The sequence below is a fragment of the Dunckerocampus dactyliophorus genome, chromosome 1 (genome assembly GCF_027744805.1).
Source record: "Dunckerocampus dactyliophorus isolate RoL2022-P2 chromosome 1, RoL_Ddac_1.1, whole genome shotgun sequence".
Lineage (NCBI taxonomy): Eukaryota > Metazoa > Chordata > Actinopteri > Syngnathiformes > Syngnathidae > Dunckerocampus > Dunckerocampus dactyliophorus.
Genome location: NC_072819.1, coordinates 21,506,374 through 21,532,084, shown reverse-complemented (window position 1 = coordinate 21,532,084; position 25,711 = coordinate 21,506,374). Strand labels below are relative to the sequence as shown.

Genomic DNA, 25,711 nt, shown 5'->3' with positions numbered 1-25,711 from the left:
GCAGTCAAGAGAGGCAGGTGAGGCAAGAAACATAAAATAATATTATTTAAATATTAAATTAAATATTATTTGTCCACTTAACTGTATTATAATGTATTTTCTGTATTACTCCAATCATTCAAAAAAAATCTCAAGAAAAAAATGCTGAATTTGCACATTTACTGATCATATACACGGAGGAAACCTAACGTATTTCCTCCGTGAGTGCCCCAGTGATCCTAGGAGCTATGTTGTCCGGGGCTATATGCCCCTGATTGGGTCTCCCAAGGCAAACAGGTTCAAGTTGACAGGCCAGACAAAGAGTGACTCAGAAGACCCTTATGAACAAAAACAAGAGGAGAGACCGCACCTCGCCCGTCCGTGGGACATGGGGCCTCACTCTGGAGCCAGGTCTGGGGGAGGGGGTCGCAGGCGCGCGCCTGGTGGTCAGGTCTTCACCCTGGGGCCCGGCTGGGCCCAGCCCGAAGACACAACACGGAACAACACGGATTGGTGGCACGCTACTACTTGCCATTTTGTCCTTGTACATCCGAACCAGGAGCCTGGTTTGCATTGCCAGCAGTAAATCGAGCTTCTTTACAGTGAACGTTGGCCACCACCAAGACTGCCCTTTGTAACTCATTCTGTTCATAATTTTCATGGACAGAATTTCTAGTTTGGGGGCCTTAGGACATCTTTGCTATTTGCAAAAAATGTGGTCCTGTTGGCCTCATCAGGCTGTGACCTTCAGCATTTACTGGGGCGGTTTGCAGCTGAGTGTGACGCTTCTGGGCTGAGACACAGCACCTCCAAATCCGAGGCCGTGGTTCTCAGTCAGAAAAGGGTGGCTTGCACCCACCAGGTTGGGAGCGAGTTCTTACCTCAGGAGGAGGAGTTCAAGTATCTTTGAAGCTTGTTCACGAGTGAGGGAAGGATGGAGCGTGAGGTCGACAGACAGATCGGCGCAGCATCTGCGGTAATGCGGTTGCTGTACCGGACCGTCATGGTGAAGCGAGAGCTGAGCTCTAAGTTCTCAATTTACCAGTCGATCTGCGTTCCCATCAAACAATGTTGTATTTATTTTTACAGCACAGATAATGGCGATCCCTACAAATAAACAGATCTCATTTGTGACTTTTCAACATCCAAAAAGGCTAAAAGACTCAGATAACAACAACAGTACTATTTTATATAGGGACACAGAAAGCAAGATGAACAAAACCGAAACACGGCCGCTGTCAGCAGACAACAGAAAAGTGCACATAAAATACGAACAACATGACTTGAAAAACAACTTGACAAAACTCTGTTAGCAGTCTAATTTCTTGCCACAAAATGTACACAAAATTTAGTCTGGCTATAAAATGAAGTTGGCGTAACAGCCTTACCCATTTTAAATAATACGCCATATTGTTGTGTGATATGCAAGAAGCCGCTGACAGAAGTTGTACTTCACTTACTTGAGGTCATCATTCCCCTTTTCAAAATACTTCCATGGTTTGGATTTTTTTCAGTAGCCATTATGAGTCAATAAGTCCGTCATTTCATCATCCTAGCATTCAATGCTAGCGCTCACCTCACCTGAAGTGGGTGGGTGATTTTTATTAACGCGTGGTATAGTTCTTCTGTTAAACACACATCATTTTCAGATCTTACTTAACATAAATTAGCCTGGTTTTGTATCAGAATGATAATCAAAATGTGTAACAAAAACAAAGACATTTTTTGTACAATTAAACACTTTCTAAGGCTAAATAAGATACAGGACTATCTTGATGGGAGGAGACTACTAACCAACATTGTTGGTCGTCTTCTATGACTGCAGTTTTCAAATATCAGTACAGAGTGTTGCTACCACTTTAAGGAGTATGAATTTTTAAAATCCCCCTCAGAATAAAAGCACACGATTGTTTTTGTATTTGTTTGCCCGGGCAAAGCCCTGTGACCCACAAAAAAGGGCTCTGCGGCCCACTTTTCGGTCATGATTTACCAGTTGAGAATCACTCATACAGAGGATCATTGACACATGTATGACAGGATCCTTGCATTGACATTGCCTGGTGTTCAGGTGGTGATCCTGGAGAGGCGCAATACTGCTGGAAAGGCCTTTTTCAAGCCAGTGAGCACTTGGAACGGCAGTGAAGAAGACAAGCAGCGCCTAGTGGAGGAGTTGGAGCGACTCCAGAAGGACCCGTCCATTCTGATTCATGATGCCATACTGCCTGTGCTCAACAATGAGTTTGCATCTGTATGCCATAATAGTTTGAACGTGAAACAAAAAAATAGAAGGTAATATACTATTCCTTCTGTGTAGATGTTTATTATCCAGTGGATCTCTGCATTTTATGATTACCTGTCTGAAGTCATTGATGACATCCTGCACAACAACTGGTGGGTAGAACTTCTCTGAAACATTTATTAGAGTTCAGGACATCGTGACACAATTCCAATGAATTCCTTAATATTGAGTAAAACTTTATTGTATGATGCTGGAGTAATAGAAGATGCTGTTCAAAATGCAGATGAATAGTCTTTGGTGATTTACAGGCGTGAGATGATGCCTCTCCTGTCCCTCATCTTTTCTGCCTTATTCATCCTGTTTGGAACTGTGGTCATCCAAGCATTCAGGTGAGCTTTTTTGACTCTCTTCCTCCCATGAACAATCAGTGTCATATTTGTTTTGTGTGTCCAGTGACGCAAGTGACGACAAACGCTCAAAACCAAAAGCAAAAGATGGACCCAAAACAGAAAATGGGTCACCAGGAAATGCATCAAGGTAAAAAATATTGAAGATTTAACATGCAGTGTGTGTATTATTGGTATTATTGTTGTTTTAAATCTCATAGTCGGCCCCCCAAGAAGAATTTTGTTGAGGTGACCGAGCTGACAGACATCACCTATATAAGTAATCTAGTGAGGCTGAGGCCAGGACACATGAATATTGTACTCGTGCTCACGGATGCATCCAAGAACATCCTGCTAAGCAAGTTCGCCAAAGAGGTGTACTCTTTCACTGGGTAAGTTAAAGCTGTTGCTTGACATTAATTACTACATTGCATTTATACAGCCGTCGCCAAAAGTTTTGGGAGTGATTAAAATTTTGTCCTTCTATAACTCTGCAGCCTTATTATTGAAGAAAACTATGTTGTACACTGGAAAACTAAGCGATTTTTGTGGAGATCATAAAAATGAAAAATGAAGCAGCAAGGTTATTGAACAAAATTTAGGTTAGTCACAACAAAACCTTTGGCCACGATTAGACAAAAAAAACGGTTGCTTTTGGGTTACAATGGCTTTTCATTGGGGTGGTACTACTTTGGTAGCATTAACTTTTAGAGCTTGGCAACGTTCTTCATGGAAAAGGGTCCAAATAGTTACTTTGGAATCCAGTAATGAGTTCTAAAGGGTGACTTAGGTTTCATTGTACCTTGGGTGGGAGTGTTCAAAACAAAATTAACCACAAAGCCGGATGGGTGCCCCTGCGATGACTGGAAGAAGGGGCCGCGGGTCCAAGTTCAGTGTCCCCTTGGCCAGCGAAGAAGATCCAGATGGTGCCGATGAATAGAGCGCCGCCGCGGCTGGTGCGAGGGTGGACACCCGAGATTCACCCAGCATCCCAGCAGGTGAGGAAAAAAAAGTTGACGACGGTGAATGCAGCGGGGCTGCCGCAGGAAAGAAGGGTGGACGCCTGCGGTATGGGTGACGTAGCTGCTAGTGTACAAAATGTCTCAGAGAAGACATGGTCTTCCTGCATACAGCTCTGTGGCTGTATGCAGGAAGACCAGCGTGGGATAAGCACAGCTGTCATGTGTGGGAAGACCAGTTCTGTGGCTGACAAGGAGGAAGACCAGCGTCGGATAAGCAGGTCTCCAGCCTAGACAGCAGGGAGCAGCGTCTCCAGCTGCTGTCGGCACAGGAACTGAAGGGAGCTGTGTGTCGCCAGTCGCAGGACTGGCAGATGCTTAGCCCTGAGCAGATGTGGAGCCGGGGTTTGAGGTGTCTTGACCTCAGCCTTGAACTGGTACTGGGATAGGGTGCATCTGGGGCTCGGGAAGACGTCGCGCCAGCCCTAGAAATATCTGGAGCTTGAGGAGATATGTGACTGAACTGGCGCAGGTGATGAGAGGGCTGCTGGAACTTGTTCTCACATTGAGGAAGGGCTGTACAAGGCTGGACCTGGGGCTTGTGCTCGGGAAGAGCATGTGGCAGAGAAAGGAAATGGTGTGGCGTCCTCGCAGGAGTCAAACGAGATGTGTGCCAGCCGTGGCACTTGGGTACACAAACTCCAAGGGGATGAGCTTGCCACCGACAGGGATCCACCGACAGACTTCTGCAAAAGTTGCACAGTTCCTTCTCTGACAGCTAAATCCATCGCCTTTAACTTGAAACTTGTGAGTGGATATGACATGTAGGTTTTATGTAGGGTCACTTGGGGAATTGCTGGATATTACAATGGGACCAGGGATACCATGGTACACCTTTGAGTAATCATATTGCGTCATGGCGGGTTCAGGTATGTGTCAACAACGCGATCGCTGCACAAATTCCAATACGGCCCCTCTTTTATATGTTACTTTTCCTTTTTGTTTTCATTCAAAATAACAGGCTTTGCAATCTTGGCGGTATATTTATGGTGTTTATTGAATAATCCAAGTCCAACAATGTTTTACATTTCAGTATAAATTGTGCTTGTTGTTGCTCACTATAAACTGCAGCATCTGAATGCATACCCGGCTCCACTCAAAGATAATGACAGGTTTAGCAAAAGCCGAGAAAGGTGGCTTCTCTACATTTTTTGGTTGTTTCCTGAACTTTTTTTGCCATTATGATGGACTGTCTTAGTAATAGCCTTTTCCGGAATACATATTTAAACGATTAGTAGTAGCTCTGAAGTATAAGAGATGTCACGAGATTAGAGCATGACCACATTAGCCGCACCGATGTATAAGCCGGGGGGTTCAAAGTTTGAGAAGAAAGTAGCGGCTGGTACTGGTATTTTTTTCCGACTTTTTTTAGGGAAAAAATATAATTTTATATTTGGGTCAATACAACTTGGGTCCGTGTAACTTTTTAGTCAATGAATTTTCTTTTTATGATTGAGAATTAAAAAACAAGAACGATTGGTTGATTAGAATTTAATTTTGATATATGAAAAAAAAGAAATACAAAGTGTTCTTTTTCAGCATCAAAAAGCAGTAACTACATCTACATAAATGGTTTGATTTTTATTGTACATTTTATATAACAAAAAAATCACCAGTTAACAGAAATAAAAAAAAAACATTTTCATATTCAGTCACTGGAAGTTGCTATTTAAAAGCAAGCCCGCAGATTGGCCTGTAGGTAGTGCTGCACTTTGCGTTGGAAAAGCAGATACAGTAATCATGGGTCAACAACAGAAGAGTGTCTGTGCGAGAGATTCTGTATATTTCAGACCTCGTATTTCTACTGTATGTCTAAAATCGTCAGGCTCGTAAGTCATTTTAGCCTCAAAAGCCACAGGCACACAGATGTCAAGTTCTTACCATTTACTTTGTACTACCACTTAGTATTAATGATGTGTAATAATGTGTCATAGTTATGTCACATAGGTATTAAAAAAGTCATTGTAACTGCTGTATAACTTGTATCAGGGGTTCGAAAGACATATACTTTTTGTAGAGTTGAGCCAGACACTCATTGTAGACGAGTAACCGTTACAGATAATGCATTTTTGCAGAGTATGAGCATGAAACGAGTACAGCTTGTCATTAGCTGTAATCGTGATGATGGAAAATCCTCATTATGTATTCACTCTTCACGCTCTGTGATTGGCCAGTCACACACAGCGACCACCCCTCCCTATACATATACATACTGTAAATGCACAGCAACATAAAATCTCACCTATCAGCAGTATACCAAACACATTGAAATAGCATGCTAACAATATAATGAATTGGTGGCAATGCTGACAAGGCTAACTTAGCTCAGCAGTTAGTGACCAGCTCAGCATCTGGGTGCTTAAAGAACACAACACAATACAATACCACGGTGCCAAACAGCGTCTAGCATTGAATGAATGGGAAATAACCAAGTTACTCACGTTTATAGATGCACACTGTTAGTTGTTAGTTAAATACTAAGGACCAACATTTTATGGAATTAATTAGTCAGAATTAGTCATCGCCATTAATGCGCTATTTTTGACAGCCCTGCTAAAAACTAAGTGTTGTAGATCACTTACACACATCGCAGTACACATATCCATTAGCTGAATAATAAACAGTAAATATAGCAACTTCTGATCAATCCATGTCAATTTCAAACTTAAAATAATGTACCGATTTAAGCCACACCCGTTTCCGGTTAAACAACACCCACTTTCGGTTTATGCCTCGCCCATTCCGAGTACAAATGCGGATGTAAGTAATTTAGATGGGTGAACAGATACAGATAGAGTTAGTGGTGCACTCGCTCATCCCTAACTTTCAGCATCATAATTGTCATACTCTTTGATGAATATACATACAGACGTGACACCTATTTTTAACAATATTATTAAATACGCCAACTTTGACAGAACACCTCCCACTTGGCCGCCTGGTTCTTGAACGCCAGGAGGTCACACTAGCTTCCTTTACACTTGCTCCTCCACGGGTATCAAGATGACGAGGCGTCTCACATCTCTGTGAAGGATTGTGGTTGACATATTTTTAACAATATTCTCAAATACGCCAAATTTGACAGAACACACAGGATGTTCTAACCATATTATATTTGGCTGGAGTGCTTTTATTTTGAAGACTGGACTTTACAGGATACAGAAAGTCTTGCGCCGAATTGGCCAGGGTGTTGCCAAATGGACCGAGAGGTCCAGGAGGCTAGTTGCTCCAGTTGATGAAGAGGGCCTAATGGAGGCCATCCATTGTCTGGAACTGATGTCCATTTTTGCAAACTCTCCTTGCCATCCATCCCCAAATGTTCTCAATCGGATTTAGATCAGGGGAACACGCAGGATGGTCCAAAAGAGTGACTTTACTCCTCTGGAAGAAGTCCTTTGTCAGGTGGGATTGTGAACTGCAGCGTTGTCCGGTTGAAAAACCCAGAGCAACCCAAGACAAGGGCCTTGAAGTCTTCTCTACATAGCCAACTGCCGTTTAACACCCCTGCACAACCTGAAGCTCCACTGTTCCATTGAAGGAAAACGCACACCAGCTCACGATGGCGCGCCCTCCACTGTGCCGTGTGGAAAACATCTCAAGTGGGATCTCATTGTCATGCCAGTAACGTTGGAAGCCATCAGGACTGTCAACGTTATATTTTGTCCCATCAGAGAATAAAACCTCCTCACACTTGGCACCAGGAACAACCTTCATTTGAGTCGAGGCTCATCCTGTGTCTTGACAGACAACTGGATCCTCCGGCTCAGGGCTGCTGATTTTTTTTTTATGTGTCTGTTGACTTTTTTGTTCCATAACACTCACACTGTCTTATTGTCTTACTGCGACCACCCTCAGCAGCAATGGCGCGCTGCGAGACCCCTTGCTTATGCGGCTCAACAATCCGACCGCATTCAAAGAGAGAAAACTTTTTTGTCTTTGCCATCAAGAGATCATGACATTGTGAATACCTGACAGAAAATCCACATCTTTGCCAAGATTTTGGCCTTTAAAGGCTGTGGTCTTAAACTTTTCAGCAGCTGTTTAACAGTCTATTTCACTTTAATGTTTTTTTTTTCAGTCCCATTTCTTCTTTTTGCATTTTGAAGCTCTACTTAAAACCTCTTTAATAGCCAACAGTGCACAGTAAATTCTTGCTATTTTTCAACTGGTCTTAAAATTTTAATCACGAGTGTATTTAAAGGCAAAATAATACAAAAAAATGCCCCTGGCAACAGACAAAGGTTAATTTAGTGGTACAACAGATAAGGAAATGTTACATTAATGTAGTAAAATTACATCAAAAACACAAATACGTGTTGGACTTGTTTTAGACGGGTATTATTCATTTTGGGAGCATGGTAAACAGCACAGAATGTTCTTTGACGAATGTCTTTCCATCCGTTTTTTGTTTCTTTTTTAGGAGCGTGACACTGCATTTCTCCTTCCTGAATACAGACAAGCACAGTGAGTGGATGGGTACACTGCTAGAAAGCGTGCAGGACAGCATGCAAATCGACACATGCGAGGATGATGCAGGCAGCAACGGCGGCAACTACAAGATGGACTACACCGGCTACGTGCTGGCACTCAACGGACACAAAAAGTACTTTTGTCTCTTTAAGCCCGTCTACACTGGGGAAGACCTGGGCAACAAGGCCATGGAGGACAATGGGACTACTACGTCAGTGCGTCGGTCAAGGTCGGCTTCACGTAATGATTACCCGTCACGCAAGTCGACCCGCTCTCGCAGCACGTCCACCCTACAGATCCACCACAAGCTAGACCGCTTGGGGTTGTGGATGGAGAGGCTCATGGAAGGCACCTTGCCTCGCTGCTATATCCCCGCCTGGCCAGGACTTGACAAGATCACTCCCAGTAAATAGACAGGGGCACGTTCGGAGTACAGCATCTCATAAAAGTGAGTACATTGTTTATTACTGTATATTGTCTCAACCGACAATACTAGAGAAAGTAAACTTGGATATACTTTAGAATATTCAGTTTACAGCTAGTATATCAGTATAGAATAACTTGACACACAGCCATTATTGTCTTGATAGGTGGCAACGCAAGTGAGTACCAAGATAATTGTGTTTTTCCTCCAGTCAAGCATGGTGGTGGTAGTCATGGTCTGGGGCTGAATTAGTGCTGCCAGCACTGGGCAGCTGTGATTCACTGAGGGAAACATGAAATCCAGCACTTACTGTGATATTGAAGCAGCGTATGAGACACAATTTGGCCATGTTCACTGTGAGCTGGCCTCTCTTGTGTTGCCATCTATGGTATACTGCTATGCAAGCTGTACAAGGACTATTCTGATGTACAGTCATCCCTCGCTACATCGCAGTTCGAACATTGCTCTCTCTATCCTAGTTTTTCAAAATTAATTAATAGTTGATCACTGTTTTGTTGTTGACTATGGCCTATTATTAGTCAAAAAATATTGAAAGACAAGTTCTCTCCGCTTGGGAATCTGTGTGAAGTTTGCATGTTCTCCTTGTAAGTGCGTGGGTTTTCTCCGGGTACTCCGGTTTCCTCCCACATTCCAAAAACATGCATGAACACAGGAAATGGTCTTGACAAAATAAAAGTCTAAACAGGAAGTGATGCAGAAAAAAAAGGAAAAACACAAGAAAAAAAAGGAAAAACACAAGTCCAACCATTTATTTTGCTTTTGTATGATTTTTTGTATGATTTGAATTACATTATTAGCCATTATTTCCTACTGTTAATGCATTATACTATTCCCTATAGCAGGGGTCACCAACGTGGTGCCCGCGGGCACCAGGTAGCCCCCCACGACCACACGAGGTGCCCGCAAGTCTGCTTTTCATTCAGGTTTACAGTTAATAATGAAAGAACAGTAGAAAGAAATGCATTCTGAAATACAAAATGTGAGTTGTGGACACCAGCATTTTGTTAATGTTCTGGTAAAACACGCATATTCGCTTTGTTTGGGTTTAAAATAAGCTCTGAAAATAAATGTTACAAAAATGAGTAGCTCATGGCCATTTTCATTTTGTAAAAGTAGCTCTCACAAGGAAAAACGGTGGTGACCCCTGCCCTATAGCATTTTAACAACTGTAAAACTAAATAAAATTGACATATATTTGCACTCTCAGTCAGGGGCGCCGTAAATCGCCCAAAATATAGATACAAATTAAAATATGATCTAGGTTGAGATTTTTCTTTTCTAATACACCCATAAAACAATCCATAAAACAATCAAAAACAATCTCTTTGTTTTTCGCAGTAAAAGTTAAATCCACATTGACAAAAAGTAAACATTAATATTGACAAACCACCCCCTATATTTATGTACATGAAATGGTTTGGTCCTGCCTTAGCACACAGACCAGTGACGGTGCTTTGTAGCTACAAGATATATAAATAAATACATTTTTCAAAAAGAAAAGTGAGAAACGAGAGGGAAGAAAGGCAAAGTAGGAGATTGGATAGTACTTACTTACAGTTCCAGAAATCGAAAATATTCTCGAGAGCAAAAATTTTATATTATTACAAGCCTTGAAGAAGGAAATGAATGAGATACTGTTGAAGAGCGTACTGCATTACAAACAATGCAAGAAATTAGGTGTCTGCAATCACAAACAGCAAAATTACTCAAAAATAAGGCATGATTTATTTATTTTTTGTCCCGTCCAGCCATTTGAGCAGATAGTATTGTTGATCTAAATGCCTAAGTGCTCAACAGATTAGCTTTGCCAGGGAAAAGTGTGCAATACACTTCCCCTGTTATACAGAATTTATTTGACTTTTATGTTTTGTTGTTATTCAAATTTGGAGCGGCCGGATCGGAGCAGGAGGGGATTGGGAAGAAGAAAAAAGAAAGCAGAGGGAAGTGTGAGAATAATAGGGGGACAAAAAAGAGAGAGACAAGGACAACAGCAACAACAACAACAATTGCAACAACAATAACAAAACAACAGAAACAAACAGGACTACATCAGCAAATGTCTGTGACCACTATGAACACCCTGACGGAAAGGACAAAATAATATCAACAACCACAATGATAACACTGTATTGAAACAGTCATACATATTAGTAATAATAGTCGTAATGAAATTATTAACTATGGTAGTGATCAGAATGACAATAACTGTAATGCACACAATTTTAAAAAATATAATCATATTGCCGAGATCACCGTCACTGCAATAAAACCAACAACATAAAAACACCTTGGTTAACTTAGTGAGTTATGTGGGGAAGTACATATGTACTGTGAGTGTGCATATGTACGTGTGTACAGGTATCTTTGTATGTGTGCAAGTCTTTATGTACATAAAGGTGCGCGAATGTGTGAGTGTGTAATTGTCACTGAGAATGCATGAAAGGAGAGGGACTGCCTCTCACCACCCAGCAAGCTCCGCCCCACACAGCCAGGCCGAACCCCCACCATCAGAAAGCCACCGGGGCCACAGGGGCAGGCAGCACAAAGACCAGCTCCCCAAGAGCCAGCCCACAGAGCCCTCCCTCCCGGGAAGACCAGGAAGGGGCCGCAGGGAGGCAATCCCAACAATAAACAGGGCGCGGGCAGGCCGGAGGACAACGAACCCCTGAGACCGACGAGAGATCACACCCCACAAGGACAGACGGGCACCGGGGGCCACACACTAGCAGGCCCAGAGACGCCCCCGTGGGGGACTGGCGGAAACGCCCCCCACGCCCCCACCCCCGACCCCCAGGGAACGGAGAAGGCGAGACCAGCAGCAGACCAGCCACCGCACCCCGCCAGCCACCGGAAGCCGGACCACCCACCCGCCCCCAGAACCGACGGCGCACATGCAGACAGCGGCCCAGCAAAGCACAAAGACCGGCAGCAACAAACGCCCAAGCGCCCGGCAGAGCACCACCCCACAGGCAGACCCAGCCTCAGGTCACACGCTCCCCACCCCCTGCCCCTCACCAGGGCCTATGGTCCCCATGAGTAGGACCAAGCCCCAACCCACCAGACAGCCCGGGGCTCCCCCAGAAGCCACCACAGCACAGCAACCCCAAACTACCACGGCATGCAGGCCACCAGTAGCATGGGCACTGCCCCCCGGAGACTGACGAATTCCCCCTAAACGTGCAGAAGTGCCCACAGCCCAGGTCAGACCAAGTGAAGCACTGCAAGCCGCGGCATCAGCCAGACAAAAACACCCCACAAGCTAGGCCACCCCAGGCGAGCCACAGCGCCGCGACGGCCAGCGGACAAGTCCACAGCCACATCCCCGAACCCGCTCAGCGGACAGGCACTGTGGAATAGGCAGGCGATACCCCAATCCAGCCCACTCCACCCGTGTATTTGATAAAATGGGATTGTGTCTATTATGCAATTAAAAATATAAATAAATAAAAGAGGACAGCTTTGAAGGGCAGCTTTCTGTGTCCCTGAGGGGTGTATTTGTGTGCATGTATGTGATAGGGATGTATGTGGATGACAGCTAACGATGCAATTGAAATTGGGGGACAGCTGAAGTAAGGTGGACCGCTCACCTGCCCAGCCCCCCCAAACCCTAAGTGTCTATTGTGCAATTAAAATTGAGGGGCGACAGAGTCAGAGGCATGCCAGGGGCAAAGGAGCCTCCGCAAGGCAACTCCACTCCACGCCACTCCCGACCGTAGACCACCCCCCAAAGTCCTATATGTGAACTGGTGCAGTGGAACAGGAAGGACGAGGGACCCACATGCCCATCCCCCAACACCGCCCAAACCGAGCGGGGGGGACCGAGGACACATGACTGACAAACCACTCACACAGCACAGGCTCGAGCAAGTTACGGGCCGCAGGACACACCACAGGCCCTACCCGCCAGGACACCCAGTCCGGCCCGCCCACCCTCCCAGAGAAGGTACACTCAGCACTCCCAACACCAGAGCCCCACCAGAGGCAGGGTCCACAATGCCACCCCCCAACTGCCAAACACCATGGACCAGCCACACTCCCTATGGCAGACACGACCGCCACCAGACCAGCAGGAACCACGTCCATGCGACACACACAACCACGGCTGAATTAGGCATGATTTTAAATGTCTACAATCACAGATTTTATTTCAGAACAAAAGCCTCATCGAAATGATAATTGGGGTCTATGGTGATGTCATAAATCTTATGGAGAAAAACAGAGCACTGAGCAAGGATACCAAGGTGCTAAGAGAAGAAATCGAGGAGTTACAAGATGAAAATGCTGCCTTGTGCATTGCTCTTAAGGTTAAAAACCCAATAGAACAGAGCATTATGCAATGATATCAAGGTTCTACAGGATGATATTAAGGCACTATTGAAGGATAATGCTGCCTTGCGCACCACTCTTGAGGAAAAGAAAGAAGCAAAGGAAAATATCACTGAGCAAATGAGAAATATAATTGATGATATGGATCAGAATGCACGAATGAAGAAAAGTATCCTCACAAGGCTCCGAATTACACCCAGGTCAAAAGATAGGCCAACCCAAAACAGAGGAGAACCAGATTAAATGGATGTTCCTTCAACAAAGCAAAAATGAAATTCCTACAATCAAAGGATGTAGATATCAACACCATTGACACCAGAAACAACACCTGTCATCATTGTTAAATTCATCAACAGGGAATTCAAAACTGCACTGCTGAAACAGGGAAAAAAGCTGAAAGGCACAAACGTCTATATGAATGAGCATCTGACAAAACGGCACCCTGACATCGCCAAGAAAGCGCGAGACTTGAGGAAGCAGGGAAAGATACAAAGCATTTGGAGCACCAACGGTAAAATCTTCATCAAGCTAAGTGGAGGTCCAGGAAAACAAGCAAGAGTGCTTGTTGTCAAAGATACCAGCGATCTGGATACATATTAAACATCATATTACCATAACAAGGAAAATAGAGGATACAACCTGACAAAGGAAGAACCATGCAGTTAAAAGGATTATATTAAATATAATTTGACTTTGATATCATCGTTGCAAGGGCCTGTTCAACACTAAAATTGGGGACCCATGTATCTACATTCATTGACACTCACAGTACAACACTAAAGACAGCAAGAAGTGGTTCTGGATATCAACAGGGGAAAAAGAAAGATTTTGTTTGTTTGTTTTGTTATATAAAAATAATAATAATAATATATATTAGCAATTGATGTGATACGGAGAGGGGGTAGGATTAAATAAACTCTGATTCTTCCTACTCCTTTTCGGACATGTGGAATTGTGAATTGTAAAATGAAGCATTCAGTGTAAACTGTATGCATGTTTGAAATAAATTAAACCATAACCTTGAGACGCTTTCTCTAAAACATAATCATCAGGTTAGAAATCTGGGGGTAATGGACTCAGACCTGAACTGAAACAGCCACATTAAATCAATAAAATAATCAGCTTTTTACCACCTAAAAAACATTGCCAAAATCAAGGGAATAGTGTCTAAGCCAGATGTAGAGAGACTAATCCATGCCTTTGTCTCCAGCAGGCTAGACAACTGTAACAGCCTTCTCACTGGGCTCTGTAAATGAGCTGTAAAACAGCTGCAGTACATCCAGAATGCTGCTGCTCGAGTCCTAACTAAAACCAAGAAATATGAGCATATGAGTCCAGTACTCTGTCACTGCACTGGCTTCCTGTCGATCAGAGAATAGACTTTAAAACAGGTCTGCTTGTGGTCTTTTCATGGTCTTGCGCCAAAGTACATCTCTGACATGTTAGAGCCACATAAACCATCTTGGGCTCTGAGAACCTCAGGGGGTGGTCTCCTGCGGGTGCCCAGAGTCAGGACTAAACACAGTGAGTCTGCGTTCAGTTTTATGCTGCCAAAATCTGGAAAAGCCTTCCAGAAGATGTGCAACAATCCTCGATTATGACATGTTCTAATCCATGCTGAAAACAATAAAAGCACTTTGAATTACCTTGTGTATGAATTGTGCTCTATAAATAAACTTGCCTTTCCTCTAGTAATGTTAAAAAACATCTTTAGAAAGTCTTAAACAGGTTTTCTATGCTCTAACTACGAAAATGTTGTTTACTAATATAATATAATATAATATAATATAATATAATATAATATAACCGCTATAAATAAGGGGCGACTGCATATCCAAGTCTAATTTCTATAGGATTGTCCTTTTAGAAGATATAATAAAACGTTTGCTTAACTATGAGGGGTGTACTCATTTTTTATAAGATGATGTATTGTTCACTGAAAAGGCTGTGCTGACATGACCTTTCTGCATTTCTAGGCATGTTTTTGTTCTGTACTGTATTTTATGCTGCTGGGGCCTTGTGGACAGAGAACAAACGTGCTATTCATACTGGCACAATACTGTGAACGTTAATGCATGTTTTGTCTTCAGTTAAAGATTACTATGGATCCTCCAATATTATGTACCGCACTGTTGTGTTGTGACTATACGAATGAACCTCAGCATTTTTTGTCACTTGTTTTATGTGATTGTCCAAATTTTTATGTCAATGTAGCAACCAAAACCCACAAGTAGCTTGATGTAGCCAAATAAAGTTGGAAAGAAATGATCACATTTTTCATTTCTATTTTTTCGAGTTAACTCCATTATCCTGTAGATCATGAGGGCAAATACTTTTGTTTATACAGGTATAGTGCATGCCCTTCATCAATATTTCAAGCTGTAGTTTTTATTAATATCACACGTTCTTACAACCTATTGCACAATGAATCTGTCCACCATTTATTCTTTTGTTGGTGAAAAATAAAAGGATTTATTGTTCATACCGTATTTGTTTGCACTCACTATCCCATAGACTTTGAAGAATCCTAAAAAAAAGTACCCTTTAGAAATCCTGGGTAAAATTTATGCCATTCAGTGTTTTTAATTTTCCAGCAAAGCTACACAAAATCTGATGATCCTTCAGATTTCAATTTGAGCTACAGTACCAGCTTCCAGTATTTTATTTTTATTTTACTTATTGTGCTTACGGTGCTACTTTTTCCCATCCAAAGCGGCCTTTTAATGTTTTCTGCAAGGGTGCCTGTAAGGTTCAAGCAACCTAAAACATTCAAAGCACAATCAAACAGAAGACAGAAAACAAACAAGATTGCTTTTACTCGTGAGGAGAACGGACAGAGATGTACTCAGTTTACAACCTCCACCCGCTCTGAGTAAACTCTGCCATCTCCTCCCTTTTATTCTGTTAGGGCGTTCCCTAGTTACACAGAGCACATTGCAGCTCTAAGGAGGGGGAAGCACACAAGCTGCAACGTGTCAGCACATTCTCTATATAACTCTCTACGTGTGTGTGTGTTTACGCACAAACAAACAATCAAGAGTGTGCAACTGCTGTCGTGCAGCTGGCTCAGAAACAGGAAGTTCAAAAGTTCAGGTGGACAGGATGACACAGCAACTGTGTGTCTGTGTGTATAAGATGAAAGTACATCATAAATCCAACAGTTACACCGGAACATTCCAAGCATCTCTGTGCTTTAGCAGTTCCTGTTTCTTCTTCTTTATGGCTGCAGGAATCACCTTACTTAGTGCACACACACAGAGGTTATAGCAGTTCAAACAAAGGAAGATACATTCTTTAAGCGAATATATGATAACATGTATATACATTTCTCTCCTGTTTATCATGTATTTGCTCAAATTCTCATATCATTCTATAACCCTTTCCTTTCAAATTTTCAGTCAAGAAATCATTTTTTATGAAAACAAACATCAAATGTGACTTGTACTCATAGTCACCTGGTCTGGAAACCGATCAGGCATGTGAAGGTCATCCTCCATGTCTATAGCTGTCTCCATCTCTCTCTTTCGTTCCCTTCCGGATCCAACAACAAATACATGTGTGCCATTTTAGTTTCCATGGGTAGAATAGCTGCATTTATTAATTTGTTGAATAGACCACACACACACAGGGAATAACACAACATCCACACAAGGTCAGAATGGCTGCAAAAACAGCAATTGATAACAATAGAGATGACACCAAGGATTTGTACTTGCCAAACGTGTTGAGCCAACTGTCCCACAATGAGGTATCCACCCCAGAGTGTTCCTTCATCTTACCATTCAGGGTGCGGAGGCCTTCAATCGCCTGAGTCAGGCTGCCATCAGCAGCAGTGTTGTTACGAATGAAGGTACAGCACCGTTCACCAAACATTGCACACACATCTCCTCCCTTTGTTAACAACATGTCCACCACAATCCTATTTTCGTAAGGCATCAGAATGTAGCTTTGAGATGATCTCTGACAGCCTCAAATCCATACTGTGTCCAGTTACCCAATTTTTGAACATTGTAGTGGATGTAGTTTATTCTGTCTATGTTTTGTTGATGGTGATCCATGGAAAAATGGATTCCCATCCTGCCGCAATTTGATTTACTAATTTATTTTCATCAGGCACTCCATGGGGAACACCAATGGCATCAGTGTATATAGGATCTTATCTCCTAACCACTGTGGTTGTGTTTGGACCAATAGTCATTTGGATGGAATTGTTATAGGCCCAACTAATAATCCATGGTGTATGTACTGTCTTTGATGTGCTTCACTTTGGCCTATCTGTCAGTGGGGTTACATTGGTGGCAACTGTGTCTGGATTTTTGAGGTTATTAGTCTGATCCCATACAAGCAGCCCTATGTCCATTATGAACATAATAGTTATCCATCGCCCTACAAAATACTTTGCTCTTATTACCGTCATTTCGCAGAAAACCTTAGGAATTCCCGCCTCTAGTAGGATTGGTGTCTTGTAATTTCTTCACTGACCGTCAGGTATCTTCAGACTCTATATGTCTGCACCCACCTTGATGTCAGAACTTTGCTCACCTTTCCCGTCGGGGCCCTTTTTTACAATGTTAAATGTATCCAGGTTAATCTTTCAGCTATTTTTAGTGCAGTAGGTGTGGTCAACAGTACTTGAAACGGTCCTTCCCACTTGGGTGAATGCCAGTGCTTCTTTTTTATGCTTTTGAGAGGACCCAATCGCCTGGATGAACTAACTGGGTTTCCAGCTGGGAGACAGAAGAATCCTCAGCAGTTGCACATATATTATTTTGTCTTTCCAATAAGCGCCTCATATAGTCGGCGAGATTAGAGTCATCATTAGTTTCCCATTGGCTTTTGAAGTACGGTAGTTTATATAGTCTTCCAAATAAGGTTTCGTATGGTGTTAGTCCATTTGAAGCAGTTATATTGATGTATACTTTAACGAAATCAAGACATTGCGTCCATGGTCTCCCTGTTTCCTCCACACACTTTTTGAGTCTATATTTTATTGTGCCGTTCATTCGTTTCACTAGTCCTGCGCTTTGAGGGTGGTAAGCACAATGATTTTTCAGGTTGATAAGGAACATTGTTCCTATTTTCTGTATTATCTTGTTTACAAAATGGGAGCCATTGTCTCTATAAATCATTTCAGGTATACCATATTGTGGTATGATATCTTTACACAGTGCTTTTGCCACTGTCAAAGCATCAGGATGTTTTGTTGGAAAGACTTCTATCCATTTAGAAAAAGCATCTACAGTATGATGACCAAACAAAATTTCTTTCCCTCGCTTTTGTTTAGCTCTAAGAAGTCCATATGTTTTACTTGGATAAGGTATTGTGGTGTTGGAAAATGACCACGTCGTGGGCGCAAATTGCCTTGCGGATTGTGCTTTGCGCATGTTAGGCAGGCTCTACAAAAATGTTTTGAATAAGAATTAAAGCCATAGGTAGTAAAATATTGATGTATATGACTAACCATCCCTCCTGTTGACACATGTGACACATCATGGCTCAAAATAGCCGCCCATTTATATAAATTTTTGGGTAAAATAGGCTTCGAGTTTTGGTCTCAATACAGTAGATGCCGTCTTTTAGTGTAGCCCCTTGTCTTTTCCAAATTTCAATTTCAGACGACAGACTTTGAGGTTGCATGTCTTTGAAAATATCATCATCTAGGTGTTTTTGCTCTACTGTTAATACAGTTATTTCGTTGCCAGCAGCTGCTTTAGCCATCTTGTCTGCAAATGCATTTACCTTTTGTGATGTCATCAGTGCCATTTGTATGTTCTACACATTTGCAAAAAGCAACCTTTTGTGGTAGCTGAACTGCATCCAATAAATCTTGTAATAGTTGAGCATGCGGAACTGGCTTGCCTGTTGATGTAATCATGCCTCTTAATGTTCCAATATTGCGCAAATGTGTGTACAGGTGCGTATGCATATTGACTATCAATGTAGATGGTTACCTTCCTGCTTTTCATGAGTTTACACGCTTCAGTTAGGGCTACCAATTCAGCAACACTCTGGCTACATGTACGATGGTTGCCAGTGTTTTGTCCGCCGATTGCCTGCATTTTCATCTTGCAACTCCTTGACTTCTTTTCTTAGTGCTTTGATAGACTTGCTCTGTGCTCTATTTTCTTCCATAATGTTTGTGACACCATTACTGACATCCAGTATGACTTCATAGAGGCTACTGTATTCAGATTGAATTTCGGTTTCCAGAATCAATATATAGTTGTATATGAAGTAAAATGTTTCTTTGCTATTGAAAGCAGATTCTCAATTGCTCCCATTATTTGTGCTAGAGTAATCGCTGGTGTCTTGCAAAAATCATCAAATTCTGGAGTTGTTTTTTTATCCACGACTTTATCGAAGTTTTGTGTCATGCTCTTGATAATATCTTGACTTAAGAGTCTTGGAGTGTTTTTTTTGTCCGAGTCCTCTTCAAATCCTGGAGTTGTTTTTTTTTTATCAGGAAATCCAGAGTAAGTATCTTTTTGCTTTGTGTTTGGAATTGTCGCTAGTCGACCTCTTAGCTTGACTTGCTAGCAGGTATCGACACTTGTAACTAGTTTATTTCAAGGAATCTGTACCTTTCGCCTATCCAAGTTAAAGTTGGAGGATTCAGCAAGCAGTGCTGATCTTGTGTTCATGAAGTGTAGTCAGGAAAGCACCAAAATAGTTAAAATTTCCAATATTTTCAACAGAGCTCCTGCCATACACGTCCTTCCCAGTCAAGGGAAAAAAATAAAAAAGAACTCCAATGGAAAAAAACAGTCACATGCCGCGAACTAGTGATGCTGGAAACGCGGAGTGCAGGTAGGATTGCAAGAATTATAGTGTGCCTAAAGCACTTAATGTGCAGTTTCAATCCTGCCTGGCGCAATGGCACTTCAATATTACGTGTCACACTCTGATAGACTTCTGGCTGCCGTCTTCCCGCAACATAGTTTTATCCATTTAATCGAGAAATATCGTCACATTTTTTACATTTGATTTAAAAGTACTTATATTATATGGATATTTAACTGGAAGTATTTACACAATGCAACAATTATTTCAGTAATGGCATTGTTCATACATTTGATCATAATCTAAATTATCTTTATCTAAATTATCTTTAATTATCTTTTAGTTGACTTCTCATTAATTCAACTACTCACCCAGGGAAACAAATTAGCTTTAAGCTATATTGTGTGGGTGTCCAGCGCAATATTCCTTTTAAGTCTCGTCCAATGTCCTGTTTATTTACAACAAGCAGTGTTATAAATCTGGGCTACCATTATGGGTACCTGGGCTACAGCCTGGCCAACAACTACAGATGCCTCAGCTACTGATGTAGTTTACCAGGCTACCACCATGGCTAACAGGACTACAGCCAATTACAGCTTTCCATCATGGCTACCAGAGCTACAACTTGGCCTATAACCACTGCTATCTGGACCACCATTGTGGCTACCTAAGCTCCAGCCTGGGCTATCTGGGCCCCCATCACAGCTACATGGGCTACAGACTGGGCTATTACTACGGCTACCATGGCTACAACCTGGGCTACCATCACAACTACCTAGGTCACAACCACAGCACACTAAGCAACCGCCACAACTGTTGGAGTCACAATCTCAGATACCTGGGCTACCATCAAAGTTACCTGGGCTAGCAATGTCTACATTAAACACTCAAATTCTGATTTAGGACAATGCAACACACTGACACGAGCAATGGGAACAACTGCAAATAAAAATTTTACTTCTGTAACTTCTCCTCCATGATTCACCACCTTATCGTGGTGGAGGGGTTTGAGTGCCCTAGTGATCCTAGGAGCTATGTTGTCTGGGGCTATGTGCCCCTGGTTGCGTCTCCCAAGGCAAACAGGTCCTAGGTGATGGGCCAGACCAAGAGTGATTCAGAAGACCTTAAATAAACGCAAGAGGGACCGCACCTTGCCCGGACGTGGGGGAAGGGGCTCGCAGGCGAGCGTGTGGTTGGGCCTTCACCGGTGGTGCCCGACCGGGCCCGGCCCAAAGAAGCCACACGGGACCTCCCCCCCGTAGCATAAGGGTCTGGTGCAATGTGGGCCAAATTTGGTTCTTGGGACATGGAATGTCACTTCTCTGGTGGGGAAGGAGCCCGAACTTGTGCGAGAGGTTGACACATTCCGACTAGATATAGTCGGACTCACCTCGACCCACAGTTTGGGTTCTGGAACCAAACCCCTCGGGAGGGGCTGGACCTTGTTCTACTCTGGAGTTGTTGCAGGGGAGAGGTGGCGAGCTGGTGTGGGCTTATTAATAGCCCCCCGGCTCGGTGCATCTGTGTTGTAGTCATCGCCGGTGAACGAGAGGGTCATTTCCCTACGCCTTTGGGTTGAGGTAAGGGTCCTGTCTGTCATTTGTGCGTACGCGTCAAACGGCAGTTCAGAATACCCAGCCTTCTCAGAGGGGTGCTGGAGAGCACCTCAACTGGTGACTCCATAGTTCTATTGGGAGACTTCAACGCACATGTAGGCAATGACAGTGTGACCTGGTGGGGCGTGATTGGGAGGAACGGCCTCCCCGATCTGAACCCGCGCAGTGTGATGTTTTTTGGACTTCTGTGCAAACCACAATTTGTCCACAAACATTGTTCACAAACACCATGTTTGAACATAAGGATGTCCACAAGTGCAGTTGGCACCAGGACACACTAGGCTGCAGGTCTATGATCGACTTTGTAGTTGTATCATCAGACCTGCGTCCGCATGTTCTGGACACACGTGTGAAGAGAGGGGCTGAGCTGTCAACTGATCACCACCTAGTGATGAGTTGTATTAGATGGCGGAGGAGGATGCCGGACAGACCTGAGAGACCCAAACGTGTAATGAGGGTGCGCTGGGAACGTCTGGCAAAGTCTCCAGTTCGTCGAGTCTTCAACTCTCACCTCTGGCAGAGCTTCGCCTGTGTCCCGTGGGAGGATGCGGATATTGAGTCCTAATAGGCTGTATTCCGTGCCTCCATTGCTGAGGCAGTCAATTGGAGCTGCGGCCACAACGTGGTCGTGGCGACAAGCCCAGAACCCGATGGAGAACACCAGAGGTCAGGGCTGCCGTCAAGCTGAAGAAGGAGTCCTATCGAGCATGGATGGCTGGTGGAATTGCTGAAGCACCTGACCCGGGCTGTTCATGAACCGCCGTGCTGGTATTGTTGTTGTTTTGGATACAGAAAGAAGAAGTGGAAATGACACGCATTTCATCATGACGTCCTTCATGCGTCGAGACCTCCGTGTGCCGCTGTTTTGATTGGGATATCCTGATTGATTACAATTACCATGTATACAGGAATAACCCTGTTTCGTCACGCATGTAAACGAGTTGTTCCGAGTGTTTCACAAAATGGAATATTTACCTTAACCCGAATATTGACTGCATGTAAACATACAGTACTCAGTGTTGTACACTAAAACACTGAACAAGAAGCTGCTGCAATACTTTCTGGAGCCATGGTGCCAGTGTCCCATTAGCTCCAAAATTTTTGGTTACATCTTAATACAAAGAAAACTGCTTGTATGTTTTTTTCACGACACAAGGCTGATGTCCAACAAGCATCTGTTTTAGTGAATGGTGAAAGTTTAGATGTGGTGGACCAATTTAAGTATCTCGGCGTGGTCTTTGACTCACACCTAACATTTAAGCAACATGTTGAAAAAGTCAGAAATACAATCAAATTTAACTTGCCAAATTTCAATCATGTAAGACCTTTTCTGACGTTTGAATCAGCAAAAACGTATATGCAAGCAAAGATTTTCACTCATATAACCTATTGCTATACAACTTGGTCACATGCCAAAGAGAACACACTAAAACCTATCAAGTCTCTCTTCAAGAAAACATTGGAAGTTTTAGATAGAAAGCCTCTTCAGTTTCATTATTGTAGTAATCTTGGTAAGTATAATATGTTAGACTTGGACAATTATCAAATGTTCTTACATGTCTGTCTTGTCTATAAGGTTCTGAATGCACTCGCCCCTCCACCATTACAGGTTTTTATACAGAAGAATACACTAAAAACGGTGGTTAAAGGCAAACCAGTCGTGTGCTCACGGGTAATGTCCATTCCAAGCTGATAATTGTTTATATTGCTTAACAATTTGTTTTATGTTTACTGTAACTGGTCTATACAGTTATACAGGTGTAATGTTGTCTGTAAATGTATTTTTGTTTTATCTTTTTTATGGTTTTATGATGTTTTATGTGTGGTGTCATTTGTAAATGTATGTGTTTTATGGTGCCTGCCTTAGGAAATTAGATTAAATTTAGCTATTGAAAAATGACAAATCTGGTCTTTTGGAGCATCTATTAGAGCGATTAATGGCTAAGTAGTGTGCTGAGGACGTGTTTTCAATGCAGTGTTTCTGGATTCTGCTCCCCATCATGGCGGCCAAACCCGTGCAGGACATAATACGGAAGTGGATGCCGAGTCGGCCCTCCTGTTCTGTAGCCTCCTTGCTCAAAACAATCTTGGCACAACAGCTCTCGTGATTCTGAATGCTAACCCGACTGCATAGTATTCTTTTTTTTACATTTTCACAGTATATATGAGAAAAATACACATTTTACAATTGTTGAATTAAATCAACCAAAAATATCTGCACTGCTTTTTGGGTGTATGACACCAATACCAAGGGAATTGTTTCATGATGTGTGCGATTCCATTGCTTCTCGTTGTCAGCGGTGGCTGGACCAGAACGAACATCATTTTGGAGAACAGGCGTTGACAAAACACTAAAATTATGTTTGTAAATTATATTACATTTTGGAAATGGAACGAAACATAATAAACACCTACTTTACAATTATTTCAAGTGTGTTATTTTGGGACACCTCGTATATATATATATGTATGTATGCATGTGTATTTATTTATTTATTTTTATTTCAGAGCAAGGTATTTTTAAGAAACTAACTCATTTAAGAAACTGACTCATTTAAATGGGACATAATATTAACATATAGTATTTTTACAGCAGTTTTTGTGAAACTGACATTTTTTGTCATTATAGACAAATGAGCGAGGACATTTAAAGAACCTCTTTAGGGTTAAATGATGATGATGATGATGCAGTTCTTATGATGAACAGGGAAACTGATTAAACTGACAGACAATATTGTTTTGCAAGTTCATTGATTATTTAGTTATTCAAGCAGCAGGAAGAGCTGTGAGTAGATAATTCAGCAATCATGTCATCGAGGCTTGACATGCTGAGGGAAGATCGACATTACATGAAGATGTGGAGGAGATCCCCTAAAAGTCAGTATCCTTTTCGCAAATAAAAGGCTTCATTTGGTCGCACGCAGCATCATTGAACCGACCTGCCAAGTGAAAGAAGAAAGCATTTACTGTCTGCAAAATGCTTCAGTGATAATTACAGAATCAGGGGTAGGTAATAATAATACATCAGGAGTATAATTCTACAAATTTAAAGACAACATTTTCAGGACAAAACACCATCAAGGTCACATTTTTTTTTTTTTACCCTGCCAGTGAATCTCCATGCAGTTTTCTCCATTATACCAATTGTCAGGCTGCCCTCGTCCCCACGGAATGTCAAAAAACATTGTACCATCAGTCCACAACCAAGTGCCTTCCTGAAATGAAATACATAAGAATTATTTAGGATTAGTTTGATTTGCATGAGATTAATCAACATTTGACAACAACACTACAGTGCAAAGAACTGCTGAACAAGAAGATGTGGAATTGCAAAGTTTCCACCACAACAGCAGGAATACAACGGCAGCAACTTAAATATTTAAATCTACAAATTATTAATTATTCATTCATTTCAACAGCAGACGCATGTATGCCAATTTTAACAATGCCATTTATCATTAATTAATAAGCTATTGCTTATAGCAAACATTTATTTATACATTATACAATGCTTTTTATTTTCATTTTTTATTTTATTTATTATTTACCTTCTTATTTATGTATATTTATTTCTTATTTACTTATTTGTTATTGTTTTTTCATGTTTGAGACTTCTTTTTTTTCCTTTTTCCTTTGTCTTTATTTTCCTTTGTCTGCATAAGCTATCTGTTGTGTCCAGTGCACCTTCCAACTTGAGCCGTTTACTGGTCTCATGCTCATAACATGCCGAGAAACATACAGTGGTATTAAAAACTGTTTGCCCCCTTCCTCATTTCTTATTTTAATACATGTTTGTCACATTTAAAAGTTTCCGATCATCAAACAAATTTAAATATTAGTCAATTACAACACAACTAAACACAAAATGCAGTTTTTGAATGAAACTTTTTATTATTAAAGGGAGAAAAAAAAAAAACTACATGGCCCCATATGAAAAAGTGATTGCCCCCTAAACCTAATAACTGGTGGGTCCACCCTTAACAGCAACAACTGCAATCAAGCATTTGCGATGACTTGCAATGAGTCTCTTACAGCGCTGTGGAGGAATTTTGGCCCACTCATCTTTGCAGAATTGTTGTAATTTAGTCACATTAGAGGGTTTTCGAACATCAACCACCTTTTTTAAGGTCATGCCACAGCATCTCAATCGGATTCAGGTCAGGACTTTGACTAGGCCACTCCAAAGTCTTCATTTTGTTTTTCTTCAGCCATTCAGAGGTGGACTTGCTGGTGTGTTTTGGATCATTGTCCTGCTGTAGAACCCAAGTTGGTTTCAGCTTGAGGTCACCAACAGATGGCCGGACATTCTCCTTCAGGATTTTTTGGTAAACAGAAGAATTCATGGTTCCCTTTATCACAGCAAGTCTTCCAGGTCATGAAGCAGCAAAGCAGCACCAGGCCATCACACTACCACCACCATATTTTGCTGTTGGTATGACGTTCTTATTCTG

The 25,711-nt window shown here is 42.2% G+C and overlaps 1 protein-coding gene across 3 annotated transcripts in view; it reads left to right on the top strand.

The window, feature by feature from the left end:
- The window catches only part of LOC129177709 (dnaJ homolog subfamily C member 16-like), a 29,585-nt gene extending 5,809 nt beyond the window's left edge, over positions 1–23,776 (top strand). For all 3 annotated transcript variants that reach the window (XM_054769127.1, XM_054769109.1, XM_054769119.1), the window contains exons 10-15: positions 2,048–2,227; positions 2,294–2,370; positions 2,527–2,607; positions 2,672–2,755; positions 2,826–2,996; positions 8,044–23,776. In XM_054769127.1, coding sequence (XP_054625102.1) covers positions 2,048–2,227; positions 2,294–2,370; positions 2,527–2,607; positions 2,672–2,755; positions 2,826–2,996; positions 8,044–8,506 — 1,056 coding nt within the window. In that variant the 3' untranslated portion in view covers positions 8,507–23,776. The remainder of the gene's footprint in view (positions 1–2,047; positions 2,228–2,293; positions 2,371–2,526; positions 2,608–2,671; positions 2,756–2,825; positions 2,997–8,043) is intronic.
- The last annotated feature ends 1,935 nt before the right edge of the window (positions 23,777–25,711 follow it).